The 19,233-nt window shown below is 44.2% G+C and overlaps 1 protein-coding gene across 4 annotated transcripts in view; it reads left to right on the top strand.

Moving 5' to 3' along the window:
• LOC101981607 (lymphocyte antigen 75) overlaps positions 1-19,233 on the top strand; it is a 128,904-nt gene that overhangs the window by 83,109 nt on the left and 26,562 nt on the right. Inside the window, exon 35 of one of the 4 annotated variants that reach the window (XM_005346447.2) lies at positions 433-1,051. The exons of 2 other annotated variants lie outside the window; for them this stretch is intronic. In XM_005346447.2, the coding sequence (XP_005346504.1) occupies positions 433-611 (179 nt within the window). In that variant the 3' untranslated portion in view covers positions 612-1,051. Of the gene's footprint in view, positions 1-432; positions 1,052-8,475; positions 8,743-19,233 lie in introns of those variants that run through there. One more of the 4 variants, XM_005346448.2, reaches the window with a different exon arrangement.

Here is a 19,233-nt window from a genome sequence, read left to right as displayed (position 1 = left end):
AGGAAGGAAGGAAGGAAGGAAGAAAGAAAGAAAGAAAGAAAGAAAGAAAGAAAGAAAGAAAGAAAGAAAGAAAACAAGCAAGCAGTTTGGTGTTTAATGGTGGGTTTGGAATTCTGTCACAACTATGAAACAATATTTAATCTGTACAGGATTTAGTATCTTACACACAGTTTACTGAATAGAATCAGAAACAATGGCAACTGGGCTGGAGAGATAGCTCAGTGGTTAAGAGCACTGACTGCTCTTTCAGAGGACCCAGGTTCGATTCCCAGCACCCACATGGCAGCTCACAACTGTCTGAAAATGCAGTTCCACGAGATCTGACACCTTCACACCAATGAACATAATAAAGTTAAATAAATCATTTTTTAAAAAAAAAAAGAAACAATGGCAACTGTCACATTTCTCTTACAATGTCACATTGGATTCCAGGCCCGGATTACAGAGGCATAGCCATCCTGTTTGCCGTGCTCAGCGCCTTAGCGCTCATCAGTGGACTCATTTGGTTCCTCGTGCAAAAAACCCATTTCCGCTGGACAGGCTTGTCCACTGTTCGCTATGAACATGGAGCCAATGAAGACGAGGTGATGCTCCCTTCGTTCCACGACTAACTTCTTCCACGAGTTTGTTCACTGGCACCAATGTTCCAGAAGAAAGATGGGCCACTCAACATTGTCCGGCAATCAGTGTTTACTCTGTTGCAAAGTAGAAGTCTTAGGGCCACTTTTAGTTAGCGAGTTGCCCTGCTGAGGCGCCACGATTATGTAACCCGCTAACCGCCATGCTAATTCCTCCAGTTACCAGAGCAGAGAGGACTTGGAGCCAAATGGACGTTCAGATTGTTTACAGGGGGATAAATGTAACTAATGTGAATTTCCTCTGTAAGAACATCGTTGCTAAATAGATATGTGCATGTCTTAATAGCGTTTTAACAGTTTCACAGAAAACTAAAACTGTCAATATTACAAAACTCCACATAGACCTTTTTAGTTTACATGCACATCGCGCCAAATGCAAACTTAGTACTTCAGGCACAAACAACTACAAATAAGATCAACGATGTTTCAAAGTAGCCTTTTATGGCACTGGGGAAAAATACTTAGTAAGATATACTTTTTGCACAGAAAATGGAACCTCTTGGAAGATGTGTCTTTTGTCTTATGTTATTTCAAAGATATTTATACCAATATTAATTAGTTGTAACATTTTCTGTTTATATATAATTATTCATATTCAGTGGGGTTTTTTTTTTTTGAGAAAACAGTATAATGTGGGATGTTACTGTTAAATTGACCAGGCATGCTGTATCAGCATGTGTTTGATGATTTTCTTTTTTACAAGCACCCAACTACAGATGAGATTTAAACATTTACAGTTTATATATTTCACACAGCACATCAACTTTTGATGAATGTGTTATTTTGTTGCCTTTTTACCAAGCAAAACATACAAGCAGTCTTTGAAAGGTGGTGTTTGCTAACTTTGTATTTGTAAAATGACAGCTTCTATGTTGTGCAACTTGAAACTTTGTGATTAATATGGAAATATTTAAAAACCCAAATGACTAGGGGAACATTATTTTGTGGCTGTATTTTCCACTTTAAGACCCAGAATATATTCTTTTTTTTTTTATTTTTATTTTTCGAGACAGGGTTTCTCCGTAGTTTTTGGTTCCTGTCCTGGAACTAGCTCTTGTAGACCAGGCTGGCCTCGAACTCACAGAGATCCGCCTGCCTCTGCCTCCCGAGTGCTGGGATTAAAGGTGTGTGCCACCACCGCCCAGCCCAGAATATATTCTTACAAGCCGTGTCCACTAAATAGGGTGACTGTTTTATTCAGTGTTTAATTCATATTTATACTTTAGAATATTTTTGTACAAGATCCAGATTTATTTTGTTTGAGATGTTTATACTATCATAAAGTTGTAAATAATTTTCTAAGACTGTTTTAATATGGTCTATAAGTGTCCTAAATATTTTTATTGAGGCGCCTTTTAAAGGATCATTAAGAGTCTCTTCAAAGAACTAAACCAATGCAATGTGACTACAGGCCTTGCCAAGGCTGATGCCATGGTAAAGTGGTCTTGCCTTTTAAAAGTGTTGGAGTTGATCCTTGCATGCAACACATCTCTGAATTGATTGTATACCATGTCTAGGACGATGAGAATGTGTCCCGCTATTACAAGTTGAGGTACTGAAGATTTTCAAGCACTATTTAGAGAATAAATCCCTATATCTCTAAATGATTTTATTCTCCCTGGCTCAGTGCTTCTCGTGTGTGTGTGTGTGTGTGTGTGTGTGTGTGTGTGTGTGTGTGTGTGTAGAGCACATGCACATGAGTGTATAGGTGCATGCTTCCATGTGCACTTGTACAGAGACCAGAGGGCATCAAGGGTTTTTTCCTCTATTGCTGTCTATCTGTTTGCTTACCTGGTAAACTGAAAGCTTGCCATTTTGTCAGAAAGCTCCAAGGATCCACTGGTCTCTGCCCAGAAATGTTGGAGTCTCAGAACTCCAGCATGTACAAAGCATGTTCATCTCCTTACATGGCAGCTGGGGATTCGAACTCTGGTACTGAGGCTTGCACACTAAGTACTCCCACAGAGCCTTCTCTTAAGCCCTCATTGTGTCTGTCATCATCTCTCAGCAGGGCTCCCTCTGCGTTATATTAATTGCTCATTGTTTGTGCTCCTTTTAGAGGATCCTTCATACTTGTTCTCTCCAGGTTCAAATGCACAGTTCCAACGATGATCTCTTGGATGATATACTGAAAACTCTTCTCAAAAAGTCTAGAACTGCCCCCTAGTGGTTCCTTTTCCCATTTCCCACTCCCAGATATCTCGAAAACTCAAGGCAACCCATCCCAGCGTTTTCTGGCTAACTAATTCAGTTACTACATCAGGACTGGTCAATTTTGTCTCTTTAAGCCAGACACCTAAAAAGGCAAGTCAGTGGCTTCAATAAATAAGCATAAGAAACAGATACAGAAGCGTTACCAGCATTCACTCCTTTCCTCCCATCCCTGTCCTCAGACAGCTGCAAAGTTTCCCTAGTAAAGGGCTGCTGTATTGTTTTATTTTTGAGACAGGGTTTCTCTTTGTAGCCCTGGCTGTCCTGGAACTGTTTGAAACCAAACTGGCCTCTAACTTAGATCTACCTGCCTCTGCTTCCCAAGCCACCATGCCAAGCTAAAGAAAAACAGATTTTTTTTTTTTTTTGGCTGTATTCTTAGTAAGCTCCATGCCTGACCCTTTGCTGAGATTCTTGTGGAGGATGTTGAGATCCCTATTCCTTCATCTCAGGCTTCTCTTAATGCTAAAACCCCCCTTGCAGAAGCAGAAACCCAATTGCTATTAATTAATGAAGAAACTGTATCTCACGTAGGAAGAGAAATTTGAATTCATTCTCAAAAGAACGCCTTTTCAAATTAAGCCTTCGTGAAAACTCTGTGTCAGAAACATAGACAAACATGGTTGTGACAGTGCACAATGTCAAACTTCATTGACGATTAGATCACAAGGCCCAGCAGTTTCAGTGACATGTCTGCTTCCTTCATAGTTCTGACAGAGGCAGACATGCGTTCATCTATTACAATCTCGATTTTTTAAAGATGCATTTTGTTCTTATTATGTGTATATGTGTTGGCATATGCACTTGAATGCAGGTGGCTGCTGACGCTAGGATGGGGTCTTGGATTCTCTGGTTTGGGCACTACAGACACTGTGAGCTTCCCAACAGGTGCTGGGAGCCAACCTAGGGTCCTCTGGAAGAGTAGCACATAGCCTCTGAGCCATCTCTCCAGCCCCTGACATCTACTAACTTGTAGATCATCTATCACACATTACATAGTGTTATCTATCTATCTATATTTGTATGTATGGAAGGATGGAAGGATGGATGGATGGATGGATGGATGGATGGATGGATGGATGGATGTTACAGAGTGGTTACAAAGGATCCAAAAGACAAGATGTTTCAAAAAGGCCTAAGGAACCAAAGCCCAGAAGCCAGGCAGATGATGCTGATCACATGTCCACCCAGGGCACAGTCATCCTCACCCTCAAATAGTCCACAACTGCTTGTGAAATAGAGCCTCTGAGGTCAGAACACATCTGAGAAAACACTGCTTTACACGGTGTAGAGTGACTTAGAGGGGACCAGCCTGACCTCAACATAAAACCAATGATCGGTACACTCAGCTCTAATTCCCTGAGTGTTTAATTGGAATGTATCTACACCTCAACGGACTGAGTGTTCATACATTTCTCTCTCTTTCCCCCAACTAAGTTAATCACAAGCAGGATTTGAGAAACTAACCCATTCACAAGCCGTTATTACATTAATATTAATTAATATGGAGAAGGCATAATTTTTGTCTCTAAACTAGAAACCCAGAAGTCACCTGTAAATCCTTTCTCATCTTCCCAGTCCAGCAATTTTCTCAGTTTTGCCTGGATTTCTCACAAGAAGGGCAATTGCCGGACACCAACTATCGTATTTCAGATCTTTGTCAATTTCCCCCCTGGACCTAATGCAGATTGATAATCATTCCTGGCCAAGGAGTCTTTTAATAGAAGATAGCATCAGGTTGGTACTTATGAAGCAGCAGAGAGAACTGTTAGCAACAGGAGAGTGTGGCCATTGGGAAACCTTTGACCGTCCTAGCTGGTGGAAAGCCAGCAGCAGAGTGGAGCCAGAGTCCAGAGGGAATGAGCAGAAAATAAAGAATTGGGAAATGGGAGAAATTGAGAAATATGATGAAAGTATGGAAGTATTCTGAAAGGACCTATTCTGAGGAAGTTGTTTACAAAATCTGGTGGAGATAGCCATAGAAGGAGAAGACTGGTCCATGGTAGGTTTAAGGGCTTCCTCCCTCCCTCCCTTCCTCCCTCTTTTCCTCCCAAAAGAGATGAAAAATAAAGATTTGTTTCTGTAATGATAAGGACAGAATACAGGGACTTAGCTGTGCATGTTACACAGATATGTTGATACTGACCTAGAAGCCTAGCCCTTGGTTCCTTTGGAAAGACTATCACTATGTGGCCCAGGTTGATCTCAAACTCCTTATCCCCCTGGTTCCTGAGTGTTCAAAGTACAAACATGCATCATCATGGCAGGTCCACGTGTTTAGAAGACAGGAGGAAGGAAAAACTCCGTTTCATAAAACAGTGGGTGATGCAGAGGAAACAGGGGGAAGTCATCAATGGAAGACAATTTTGGAGAAGAGGACGCAAGAGGGACGGTCCTCAAGTCACAGAAAGAGGAACTGGGCTGGCCTGTGATGAGGAACCATGTCTTCCTCTCTGAGGGTACAAGGGAAGTGCTGCAGATAAGCATTTAAAGATGTTTGTCTTGTTCGGCAGAAAGCGCTACATTTTTAGGATGAAGCAGACGAAGCCAAGCTTGAAGATAGCAATAAATATTTGTGTATGCAATAAGAGAGATGGGAGGAGACAACGAACAAGGTAAAAAGAAAATGATTGCAGAAGAGGGATCTAGAACTCAGATGCACTGGAAATGACAAATGTTGGGAGAATGGACTTGCTCTTGCAGTCCTTAGTTGTTGCAATATACCTGGCGGGGGTTGGGGGGATTGAAGACAAAAGAAGCTCCAGGCTGAGAGCTGGGTGATGCAGCAGAAGAATGGGGTGGAGACTGATGGGAATAAAAGGGAGAAATGGAAGGCAGCAGAAGATAAGTGGAATGAGACCAGAGAGGAGATAAGTTGGAGAGAAAAAGTTAAGGTGGGAGGTAGGATTAGAGGGGAAGATGCAGGAAGATGGTTTCCGTGGATTCGGCATCCTCCCACAAAGGCAATAAGTAATCAGTTTCATGTCTGAGCAAGAAAAGAGAGGCAGTGTGTACCAGAGTTGCCTGAGGGAAGAACATGCCTTCCTTTAGTTCAAATGATAAGGCAAAACCCCAGCTGAATAAGGTCACAGCTTAAATTAAACCAATTCATTGGATCGTCAATTCTAGTCCATATCTAAGATGTCTTTGAAAATTAGCTGAATAGAAACTAATCCGCATTCATAAAAACGCTTTGGAGCCCAGGGTGGTAGTGAAGAGAACTCTCTCAGTTGCACGCGTCCATAGAACTGTTGGATAGTTAGTGGGTAAAAGAGCCAAACTCAAGATGTCTCCATATTTAAACACAGAATAGTTTTAGAAGGATTTGCTTTCTGTGTGAATTTAGCGCATGAACCCTTTATTGACTCCTTACCAAGACTGAAAATAAATGAGAAGCAAAGTCTTGACTCTGGGCAAAGAGGCTGAGCCTGGAGTGCTGGGAGTGAAGACCCGCCCACGCTGTCTCTAGCGCTTCGTGATGCCCCCTGTAGGTCCTTTGGTGAATTGCATTCTGTATGCATTCCCACCAGCAATGGGCTGCTGCTCCACATCTTCCCAACCGTGTGTCGTCGCTCTTTGGGATTTGAGTCATTCAATAGGTATATGGTAGTATTTAGTTTTTGCTTTAATTGGCAGGCCATTTAATGCATTCTTTTCATCAGCTTGTTTTCTGCCTGCTCATTTCCTTGAGAAAGAAGTTTTCTCTCAACTTTGCCTAGTTTTCACTTAGGTTGTTTGTTTTCTTTGTATTGAGTTTGACCTGATTTTGTACACCAGTGACGTGAGGCTTACCCATGAATCCTTGCTTGGTTCTAGTTCCTGTTTCTGGTTCCGGTTATAACCGCATCATTTATAAAACCATAGTTTAAAGAATCTGCTTGTAATCCCAGCGCTAAGGAAGTAGAGGCAAGGACCCTGGTTTGAATCCAGAATGGGATACATACATAGCGAGTCCTATCACAGACAAGCAAATGTACTTTAGAAAACGTTTTATTAATTCTTTGGGAATTTCATACAGTGTGTTTTGATAATATTCATTCCCCCCTCTCCCAATTCTTTTCATACCTACCCACTATACCCTCCCCTCCCTTTCCACCCAATTTTCCTTTATCTCACACCCACACCACTGAGTCCAATTGGTGTTGCCCGACCATTCTTGGGAGCGAGGCCTGCCCTAGATTGTGGTTGACCAACTGGGGCGGGGGTCACATCATTAAAGAAAATGGACTCTCCCTTTCTCAGTACGTATGGACAAAGCAACAAGCCACTAGGAGTTACTTTGATACTATCTTCATTTATCAGAAAAGCAGTATTGTGCTTTCCCTTAGGGCCTATGACCTATTTAGCCACAATTTCTTGGCACAGTGCCAGGAATGGGTTCCACCTCATGGAGCGGGCCTTATATCCAGTTGTAAAGTGGTTGGTTGATTTCATAATCTCCATGCCACTATTGCAGCGGTAGGCATAGTTTGCTAGGCCCATCGTTGTCGCTGGCAGGATTTGTATCTGGATGAGATAGAGGTGTTACACGCACTACTTCTCCTCCAGTAATGCATAGAGCAGGCATCTGCCAGCACCGTGAAAGCTAACTGGTAAGGAAAAGGTTTCCAGGCTCGTACCACCTTGAATCCCCCAAGTTTTGTGACTCTGGGATGTGGTGTCTTCAGCCAACAGTGGTTTACAAACAAGTTCTGAAGATAGTCAAAACTTAACTCATGGGGCTCTATGGGACCCCAATGGCAACAGTGAACCAGCCCACTACAATCACCTCCTTCCCAGTCTGTTGCTCTGGGCCTCTAGAGGACATCAGGAATTTTCTGTTTTAGTAACACTGGATTTTCCCTGAGTTGAAATCGGTTGAAATGAGTTAAATTGCACTCCAGAGCAATGCAATTCTGAATCTGTCAACCCAAGAAGTAGCCCAGTCCTGGTATGGGATTTTTTATTTGCTAGGTGAGGTGTCTTTCCCTCTTGCAAAGTAACTCCATTAAAATCCCCCACCCCACCCCACATAGTAGCCAGTTACCCCCCCCCACAGCCCTTCCTTCTAGCTCCCATTCCAATTAAGCCCTTCCTGTTCCATTATTCTGCTTTACTCTTGATGATAGTGCAACTAGCGATGAAGACGTTATTTTCCTAAGAGACATAGTTCACTGGGAGGAGCTTGTGAAATAGGAGGTTCTGGCTGCCAACACCACCTTCAGCAAATGACCAAAGTACATCACACCTTGTCCCTTCTGTGGGACACTTGCCAAAATGGCACAAACTGAGTTCTATCAAGAAGAAACATCAGACAAACCCAAACTGAAGGACATTCTTCAGAGTGATCAGAACGTTTCCGGGGCATTTTTTTTTTTTTCTGCGTGGGGGGTGGAGGGATGGGGAGGATAGTCCTCGACTAAAGACATTGAAGAGACATCACCTATGACCTATAAATGTAACTTTTGTTCCTGGATTGGATCCTAGAACAGAGGCAACTGTCAAATGCCACAAGCTCTACTGTGTTCCACCATTGGTCGTTTCCCGGTTCTGATCATTGCCCCGATGTTACGTAAGATGCTAATATTTGGAGAAGCTGGCTGAAGGAGTTACAGGAATTTCATTTTGCAACATTTTAGAAAGTCTGCGATTATTCAGTCCAAATGAAAAGTTTATCTTTAAAAGAGAGAAGTTGGAGCCTGCAGCGCGCAGGCCGCTTGGGACTCTGGGCGACTCAGCTGTGCGACCCTGGCCTCCACTCCCCCGCCTCGAGTGGGAGGCGTCGCGGCAGAGCTCAGAGCTCCGCACGCCCGACAAGCGCCGCCCCCGGCCCGCTCTCGGCGCCGCGCAGTCATGCCCCACGCCGCGCTCTCCACGCTCCTGCTGCTGAGCCTCGCCACTGCCACCGTCGCGGGTAAGCCGCCCCTGCCGCGCCCCCGAGGGCGCAGACTTCCCGCTCCCACCCCGGCTGGTGTCTCACCGCCCCTCATGCCCTGCGCTCAGATCACCCCGCACCCATTTTTCTGGCTGGGTGCCTTCCGAGAGCCCGACCCGGGGCAAAGGCCAAGGCGGAGGACCTTCCTCGCGCTTCCACCGTGTCTGCATCGTCTGCTCCGACTCCCAAGACGGTTGGCTAGCTAGAGGGCAGAGGAACTTAGAGTCCTTGGATGGGTGGCAGCAGGGAAGAGATGAGGCCTGGGGGTGGAGGGAGAGAGGAAACAGGCCCTGTCCCTTGGCTGGTGGTCAAGTTGTTAAAACAGCAAAGTTCAGCCAAACAATCCCTCATCAAGAGAGAAAAGAGGTCAGCCTTGGAAGCCACTACAAAGCTGAGTTAGAGAATCCTTTGGTCAGTTGGTATACCAGTGACATCTGAAAAAATTAGACCTAATTAGTTACTTGCAAAATAACTCCTGAGGAAGACAGACAGTTCCACCCACCACGTGTTTTTCTTTAAAGGAGCTTTCCGTGGAGGCATGTCGAAAGTATGTTAGTGGGGAAACTCTTTCCAAAAAACACTATCAATCGACCATTTCCGAGAATGAAAGAACAAAATAAACAAGCCCTAAGTGAAAGCGTGTGTGGGCTTCAAGAGCAGGATTGTGCGAGAGATTTTCGCCTCCTGGATTCCGCTGGACTTTTAAATGAGCTTCTATATGAAGCCTACTGCCCGCGGGGAATGTTTTAAAGGCCCTGGCTGGTGGAGACCCAACTTGAGCTCGCCAAGCTCTTTTGCTGGGCTCCTGGGGATCAGCTCTTAGGACCACTTAGACCATCTGCCACCTAGCTGAGAAGCAGAAGCAAGATGTGCAGTTTTACACCATCTGAGTGGCATATGTTAGTTCTGGCTAAGGCTGTTCTAGGATTTCTGTGACGTCTGGGCCGATTCTGAGTCCTCCTTGGGCACCTCCTTGTTAAATCTAAGCCATCGGGACGCCCCCCTCCCCCTTAGCTCACTCTCTACAGTTCCAGATCAAAAACAAAAAACTACTTTTTTTTCCACCTGTGAGATGGTACATGGGTAAATATGCTTGTTTTGCAAGCCTGGTGACCTGAGTTGATTCAATCCCAGAAGCCATGTAAATGTAGGAGGAGAATAAGAACTCCACGAAGTTATTCTCTGACTTCCCCGAAGGTACACTGCACACATGTACATGTGCCATACACACACACACACACACACACACACACACACGCACACGCACGCGCACGCACGCACGCACGCGCACGCACACACGCACACGCACACGATGCTAACAAATTAAAAAGGAAAAAAAAGAACACATTCTCAGCCACTCTGGAAAGATACGGCGTTTCTAGATTTTGGTATAACCTGTGAAGCTGTTTTGGACAGAGTCTGGTCTGGAGAATTCAGGTTTGCCTAGAGCTTTAGATATAGTCCATGGCGAATAAATTCACTCTGCTAGTCAGCTTTTCTCAGTCAGGCGACTTGACTTATTAATGTAAAGATTAATGTAAAAATGAGCACGAGCACTTCGCTCACTAGTTAGCCAGCTTCTCTGGACGTCAGGAGACTGGAGATGACATCACTTCATAGAGCTGCTGTGTGTATCGAGGGAGAACCCTGTCTCATACCTAGTACCAGCCTGCGAAATCCTGGTCTCTTTCCTTTTGCTCTGATCATAAAGCATCAACGGAAAACATCCTAAGAGTGCCACGCTGTTGCTGTGTATGGTTACCAAGCACACTTCCACTCGTGATGGAGAGAGCTTATCAAGACTTAGAACTAGCTGAATGGCCAGACCTCGCCCCTAAAGGAACCTCAGTGATCCAGCATAAAGTCTAAACTTAATGTTGAAGTGGAAATCATTCTTATTTTCTCTGTTACTCTGGAGGGTATCAGTGAAAGTGAGCTTGTTGGTTTTCGTTATTAGCTCAGAATTCACAGTGGCTAAAACATTGCTTTACTTGCGAAGGTTCCGAGGCAGACCTTGATGGAGCTTCTCTGGCTTGGGTTTGTTTGTTTGTTTTATGTGAACACTGCTGGGTCTCCAAGCACAAGTTCCTCACCCACCGCGCCACCTCTCCACATCTGGAGCCTCTCCGTAACTGTGCATTTGCACACAGGGATGTGCCTGGGACTACCGGGTCAGTGATTTCCCATGAGTGAGACGGGAGGAGTGAGCATAAGTCACCCTCTGTGCTCATCATGTGGGTCAGAATCTCGGTCTCTGATTTCGAGCGGCTGCTGCCTACAAGCGGTGGTTTGGGGGCCCTGCCTTCCATCTGATGCTAACTCACTACCCTCCCTGCTCTCCACTGAGTTTCTCCACACTGACCTGGTGGGAACTTCAACCTTCTGCTTCTTCTATAGAGGCTGCTTACCCCCCTGTTGTTGGCACGGTCATTCTGTCCCCTACCATTTAGACCTGTGTTATTATGTCATATCCTAAGGCCTTCCCCCAACACCTACTCTTTGTTACAGTGTTTTCTCTTCAAAGCTTTTCCGAGTGTACTTTGTCTGTCTGTGTTCTTGGCCATCACTCTCTTCCCAGGAACAAACTATTCAACAGCAGGAAACTTACTGTCTGGATGGGGTTTGTTTTATTTTTATGTCTCTTGAAACTTTATCTTGTAATAAGATGATGAAAATTGGATGATTGAAAAAGTATGGGGGAAGTCGGGCGGTGGTGGTGCAAGCCTTTAATCCCAGCACTCGGGAGGCAGAGGTAGGTGGATCTCTGTGAGTTCGAGGCCAGCCTTGTCTACAAGAGCTAGTTCCAGGATAGGTTCTAAAGCTACAGAGAAACCCTGTCTCAAAAAAAAAAAAAAAAAAAAAAAAAAACAAAAAAAAAGTATGGAGGATTAGCTGCATTGTGGTTTCTTTCCATCTGTGTCACTTCTGCCTGAACTTGTAACTGGATTTAAAACATTTGCAACCCGTAAATCTATAAAGGCCACTTTTCTCAACATCGCAGATGGAGCATTCTATTTCAGAGGAAATTATCTCAGATTAGATATAAGAATATTTTTATGAGGACTGGAGAAATGGCTTAGCAGTTAAGAGCACTGGCTGCTATCCCAGAGGACGCAGGTTCAATTCCCAGCACACATATGGCAGCTCACGACTGCTTGTAACTCCAGTTCCAAGGGACCAGACATTCATGGCAAAACACAATAAACATAAGATAAAAATAAATTAAAAACAAAGAGATTTGTTTTTTTTAAAAAAAGAATGTTTCTATAAATTTTAGTTTTAGTTTTGCCAACAAGAAGTTAAATTCTCAAATAGTTATTATTTTAGGATTTCTTTCATTGTTGAGAAGCCTTTGAGAATTTGCTGCTGTGTTAAAAATCAATGCTGCCACTCAAGGCATGTGTTCCACTCTGCGTGGCTGGGTAAGAATCTAGACCAAACCCAGATGCCTGATATGTTTGATGGCTGAAAACTCCTATAGATGACTTCCGGCCAATACCTCACAAATCCACCCAGACGATAGAAGCCGAGTTTGGCTTAAAATGAGGTCAAGAAAGAACAATTTTTGCATCATCCATGTCAGGCATGTGATGGATATCCATGATATCTAAAATATTTGGATTTTGAGGAGAAACCAGGAGATTTACTCCATTAAAAAAAAAAATGGACCGATGTTGCCCAGTGAGAAAGGTACAGATGACACACATCTTCTGTGGGTAAATGTCATAGCAGTTCTTTGAGGATGGACATGGTGGCAAAGGCTATGGTTAATTGAACATTCGGGCCTCTGTTCCTCTGGGACTCACATGCATGTGATAGACAGCGCCCTCTTGCCTTGCTGAAGTTGGCCTGCGGTGGGTGAGTGAGCGTTAATGCGAGAGCAGATAGGTCCTCACGCTTGCCTTGGTCATACAAAATCCACTGTGGGGACAGCTTTTCCTTCTTCTAGGTAGGTAGGTAAGGCAAGGGATAGATGGAGGGATAGATAGATAGACAGACAGACAGACAGATAGATAGATGATAGATTTATATAGCTAGAGGATAGGTAGATATATAGATTGATATAGAGAGATGATAGATATGTAACTAGATACATAGATACAAGCATAGACACATAGATAGATAGATAGATAGATAGATAGATAGATAGATAGATAGATAGATAGATACATACATACATACATACATACATACATACATGCATACATACATACATAGATATATACATAGATGCATACATACATACATAGAGAGATAGTTGGCAAAATTTTCTTATATGGGTGCTGGCTCCCTGGAAGATTCTAATACAATAGCCAGTAGGATATCCCAGAAATGAGGGAGTGTGACAACCAAGACTGTATTCTGTGAAGCTTGTCACTTCTGCCTTGCACCACGAATCCCTCACTCTTGGGAAGCCATCTGCTTGGTTACCTTTCTCATTGCTGGAACCTAATATCTAGCAAGAACAACTTAGCGAGGAAGGATTTGGGCTCCCAGTCTGAGAATAAAGTCCATCATGATGACAGGAGTGTGAGGTTGACGTCGTGTCTCAGTAGACCAGAAGACAGAGAAAAGACAAAACTCAACCCACTTCTTGCAGCTAGGCACCACTTCTAAAAGTTCCACAACTCTCCAAAACAGAGCCCCGGCTGGGGACTGAGTCTTGAAACACATATGCTCTAACCAGGGCATTCATACTTGGTTTCCATAGGCTGGTGGCCATCTCATAATGCAAAATGCACTCAGCCCAACTTCTAGCCTCCTCATAGATTCACATTCCCAATGCTGTTCTTGAGATAAACTCTTGGCTTTGAGTCCCTGTGGTATAGAAAAACAATCCTATGTTTTCAGTATACAGTAGCACCGAATATCTCCCATTTTTAGATGAAAGGTAGCAAGGAAATGCTGGACTAAAACAATACTGAACCCCAACAGGGCAGGTACCAAATCTGCAGCTCCATGTCTGGCATCTGGAAATCCAACATCATGGCAACAACTGGTCTCCAACAAGCTTGGGCAGCCCTGTCCCTCCAGCCTACAGCGCATGTGACCATTCCCTTGAAGCAGCTGCACTCAGTGTCAGCAGCTTTTGTTGGTAGATGTGCTGTAGGCACCTCCAATATCCTAAGATGGCAAGCGCAACCTAGGCTCCACCTTCATAGCTACATATAGAAGCTCCAAGCTCCATGCACGGACTCTGACCTTATCACACATTTCCTGGCTCTGGTAGCTTCCTGAAATATTGGCACAATCCTCCATGACTCTCTCTTCAGCTTGTGTCTTTTATGTCTACAAAAACAGCACCATAGAGGCCATGGCAAATTCTACCGCCAGATGAGAGCCTGGCCCTCTTTGACCACAATCTACAGTAGCCTTTCTGTATCTCCTGGGCTGAACAGAATAGAATACTCCTCCAGGCAGCTTGGCTGCCCAGAATGTTTTTTGTTCAGAAACACTGTTTCAAGTGAAAGTTCTTAAAATGGATTTGCACTGTTATAGCCTGGTGCTCTCAAGGGATTGAGTTTTGCTTTTAGGGCACCTTTCCTTCTGACTCCATGAAAAGTGTGTGGGTGGGGAGGGCTCCTTGTTAACACTGACCTCATTAGCCGTTACTGGTTCTATATCCACACCTGCCTTGGCCCAGCTTCTACCCTCGCCCCTTTCCATTATTGAACTGCATATTTTCCATACCCTTGGGCTTCACTTCCTGCCCACTGTCACTGGAAGTCTAGCCAAGAGCAATTAGCAGTATGGCCACACCACAACCTGAACGCCATGTCGTCCTGAAATTTTTCCTACCAAACAAATCAGTCTTCTGCTTTTTAATTTCCTCTAAATCAAGTTTTCAGGATGGAGGCAAAATAAGGCCATTTTCTTTGTCAGACTATATAGCACTATTGGTCTCTGAAACCACATGATCACAACCTTCCTGTCTGTACTTCCTTCATCATCCTTCCTGTCTGGACTTCCTTTATCATCCTTCCTGTCTGTCTGTACTTCCTTCATCATCCTTCCTTCCTGTCTGTACTTCATTCATCATCCTTCCTTCCTGTCTGTACTTCCTTCATCATCCTTCCTTCCTGTCTGTACTTCCTTCATCCTTCCCTACTCCAACTGGAATCACTCCCTAAGCACGCTTAGAGCATTCTAGGGCTTCTCTAGCCTCTAGCTTCAAATTTCTCTACTTTTCCTCCTAAAAACCTAAGAAATATGGTCAGGTTTTTCCCAGGAGCAACCATGACCCCAATTCTCATTATCAATTTTATGTATTAGTTACTATTCTCACAGCTATGACCAGACACCTGATTAGTGCAAGCTAGGGGAGAATTCGTTTGGTGCAGTTTGAGAGTCGAGTCCAGCATGACAGGAAAGGCATGGTGTAAGGATGGCTCGTGACTGTGACTCCAGTAGCAGGAGTGTTTGGATGCTTGCTCATTTCTCTGTCCAGAAAGCATAGAGAAGACAGGACAGGAAAGATCCACACAAAACAATGCCACTTGCTTGAGGATTAAATGGTCGAACACATGAATCCATAGGGGCCATTTCACATTCAAATCAAGATATATAGAGCCTCCTCTACACTGCTGTGGTGAGAAGCTGAGGTCTCCAAGCCACACCAACTCACCATTCCTAGGAATCTGCCTTCTTCTCAGGACCGGTATTCCAGCGTAGTTGAGTGTTGAGATGATTGCTGCCCTAGCCAACACGTTGACTGTGTCTGCATGGGAAAACCCCAGCCTGACAACCCAAGTAAGCTGCTGCTTCCAGTTTTTAAGCAGAGACACTAGCTGAGGTGCCGTTTCTTGCTTTAAGCTGATCATTTGTTACACAGAGGAAGATTGCTAATACACCACCTTACACAGTCAGCTCCAGTTTGACATAAGACAGAATTACATGGGATAGGGCATCTGGGGATTATCTCGATTGTATTAATTGGGGTAGGGAGATTTACATCTATTGTGGGTGGTCCCATTGGTTCCTACTAGAAAGTAGAAGTGAAGAAAGGCTAAGAGGTAGCAGACATTGATGGCTCTCTGCTTTCTGACTTATGGGGGCCTTGAGTACTAGCCACGGCACCCCCTCAGGGCTCAGAATAGGACATCTATGGCAAGTAAGGATCTGAGGGCAAAAAAATTAACTCAAGCACGTTACCTCCGCTTGTTCTTTATTTTTCAGGCGAGGGGAAAAAGTGAAGAGAAACAGCGATCTCCACAAGGTTTTTAGTTTTTACAGATGCAGTTGGAAAGATTCCATAGGCAAAGACAATATCAGATGCATTTTAGGCTCACGAAAAGGGGCAGGTGAACCTGACAAAGCAACACTCCGGAACAGGTGACACCAGCCAGGGAAGAGCCAGCATCCAAGGGGAAATATCTGTCATCCCAAGCCATTAGATAAAGTTACTAAACGTCCCTGAAACTGGATTTCACCCACACCCAGACCTGTCTGTCTGGTAAGGGTGAGGCAGGCTACCCTCAGTGCCCGTCTTCTATAGAAATTTCGTTGTGGTGTGTTAGCACATAATTTTGTGGGATTGACTCTATGTAAGTTTGACTGTTAGCACAGAGGAGTGAATGTTATCGCTCTAAGGCCCCATGGTGTGGGGGAATGGAAAGAAACTGGGGCAGAGGACAGCCTAAGTATAGACCAGAGATCCTGTTGGAGTCAGACTTTTCTCCACAACCTAGTTTGCTTGCCCAGAGCCATGCACCGCCTCACTCCTACGTGTGCTTTTCTGGGTTGTGCTCCACACAGCACAGCACTTGTTACTTAGGATATAATTAGATTTAAGGCCGGATCCCTACTGACTCACAGTCAATAATCAACCGAGGAAATAGATAACTACAATAGAAACCAATACTGAATGTGTCAGGTGGTAGCGCAGCCTCCTTTGAATAAGGATGGCTAGCGATGGGTCCTGGTTGTCTGATCCAGTCTTATGTAGGCCTGGCAGGCTAGGACCCGCCGAACCTCTTGTAGCTTGTGTGCTTTTACCTCTTACTACTGTTAAAACAGCAATAAAATTTCAACTGATTTGGGAGGAGACATTGTAACTATAGCCTTCTCCAATCCAGCGCTTCCTAGAGTGAACCATGTAGGACGGTGAGCCATGCAGAGAAGGCTCAGAAAGACATTGCTTGTTATTGCTATAAGGCTGTAAGCAGGAAGCTAGCAGCACATTCACCAGTGAAACGATGCCCACATTGTATAACAATGAGAGATAATAACCCACAGATACAAACTACAAAACAAGTGACTCTCATAAAAGTGATATTTGTCAGAAGGAGCTAGACACAAAAGTACATTGTGCCATGCCTGATTTTATTACTGTAAAGTCCAAAACAAGCAAAAAGTTAGGGGAAATGATTTCGTTTAGAGAAGGGGTGATAACCAAAAGAGGATAATGTTGTGTTTCTTCAATTTGCTGAGGATTGGGTGAGTGTGTTCTGTTTTTGAAAATTTACCAAGCTGCATGGTTATGGCTTGCGCCTTTTTGTGTACGCTGTGTTCGATGGGAAGTTTCCTTTTTAAAAAGAGTAGTAGTATACAGTACTGGCCAGTAAGGTCGATTGAGTTAAATTTGGAGCTAGGAGGAACTATGGAGTTTCAGAAAGGAGTATGTGTAAAGTAAAGCCTCCGAAGATGGAAATAAATTGGTATGTGAAGGTGAAGAAGGTGTGTCTGCACTCAGCCAAGCATTTTAAGTTCTTACTGTAGGTCCCTGTCCAAGGAAGGAAGACATCAAAAGTGACCATGGTTGATGAAAGCTACACATTACAAAAATCTTGCCTCAGACTTTGTGCTTGGGTGGCTTGCACGCTTTATCTAATGTTAACAACAATAATCCGACTGTCTTAGCTAGGGTTTCAGTGAAAAGACACCATGACCACAGCAACTCTTATAAAGGGAAATGATTTAATTAGGGCTGGCTTATAGTTCAGAGGTTTAGTCATTATTGTCACAGTGGGAAGCATGGTGTCTGTCACACAGGCAGATGTGTGCTAGAGAACTAACTGAGAGTTCTGCATCCAGATCCAAAGGCATCGGGAAGAGAGAGAGACCTGGGCTTGGCTTGAGCATCTGAGGCCTCAAAAGATAACCCTCTTGACACACTTCCTCTAACAAAACCATACTTACTCCAACAAGGCCACACATTCTAATAGCGCCATAGTGCCCTCCCAATTGGTCTATAGGAACATTTTCATTCAAACCACCATACCAACTAGGTAGACATCCATCCTTTTTATCCCCCAGAAAACGCAGGAAACCGGAAGGAGCAGTCCAAGATGAAATCCTTTCTGTTCTGACGTCTAACGCTTGCTCTGTCTGCTCATTAGCATCGACAAGTGGGGGCTTAGGAGAGAAAGAGCTGTGTGGTGAAACTGTAGGTAAAAGCTGGAAGAAACTTCACTGCTGACATCTCAAAGAAGGGGATCCAGAAAGAGGGTCTGGTCCTCCCAGGATGAAAAGATGCTGAAAATGGTTCACGGCCTGAAAGTAGATTTAAAGACATTAAAGCCTTTCTTTTTTTAAAAGGCCAGATGTTCACAGAAGGAGCAGAGGCATAGGGCGAAGCACAGGTGGCTGAGCTCTGCTTCTCAGGAAGAGAGGGCTCCTGGCTGCTCCAGGACAGCCTTCCACTAAGTGCCTTGTTTTCAGGCCCCCTCGGCTTTCCTCCTGTCCGTATCTGTCATCTTCAACCCCTCAATCTTTCTGGATGGTATTGCTTTGTTCATGTCACCAGGTTGTCGCAGCATGTAATGCAAGTGTTTATAAAACAGTTGAAGACTGGCAAGATGGCTCAGTGGGTAAAGAAAGGTACCTGCCACTGAGCCTGAAAACCCAAGTTTGATATTATGAACCCACATGGTGGAAGCAGAAAACTGACCCCTTTAAGCTGTCCTGTGACCTCCATTTATACACTGTGGCATGTGTACAAGGATTTGTGCGTGTGTTATTCAATTTAAATTGAAATAGGCATGAGTTTGTTTTAACTGACACACACTGATAAAAATGTAGTTAGTTTTTTTTTTAAAAAAAAAAGATATCCAGGCATGGTAGCACACGCCTTTAATCCAAGCACCTGAAAGGTAGAGGCAAGAAGATCTCTGAGTTCAAGGCCAGCCTGGTCTACAGAGTGAGTTTCAGGACAGTGAGGGCTACATAGTGAGATCCTGTCTGGGGGGGGGGGAGGGGGACAGAAAACAAAAACAAGCAAACAAAAGATAATAGGAAGAAGAGCTACTTGTATATAAAATGAATTGTGTCTTAGGATACTTCCTCGTCCTAGAATACTTTGGATAAATTTAATATTAAAAGTGGCAACAGTGCTGGGCAGTGGTGGTGCACGCCTTTAATCCCAGCACTCGGGAGGCAGAAGCAGGTGGATCTCTGTGAGTTTGAGGCCAGCCTGGTCTACAAGAGCTAGTTCCAGGACAGGAACCAAAGCTACAGAGAAACCCTGTCTCG

Source organism: Microtus ochrogaster, chromosome 4 (genome assembly GCF_000317375.1).
Source record: "Microtus ochrogaster isolate Prairie Vole_2 chromosome 4, MicOch1.0, whole genome shotgun sequence".
Classification (NCBI taxonomy): Eukaryota; Metazoa; Chordata; class Mammalia; order Rodentia; family Cricetidae; genus Microtus; species Microtus ochrogaster.
This window is presented reverse-complemented; position numbering and strand designations above follow the sequence as displayed.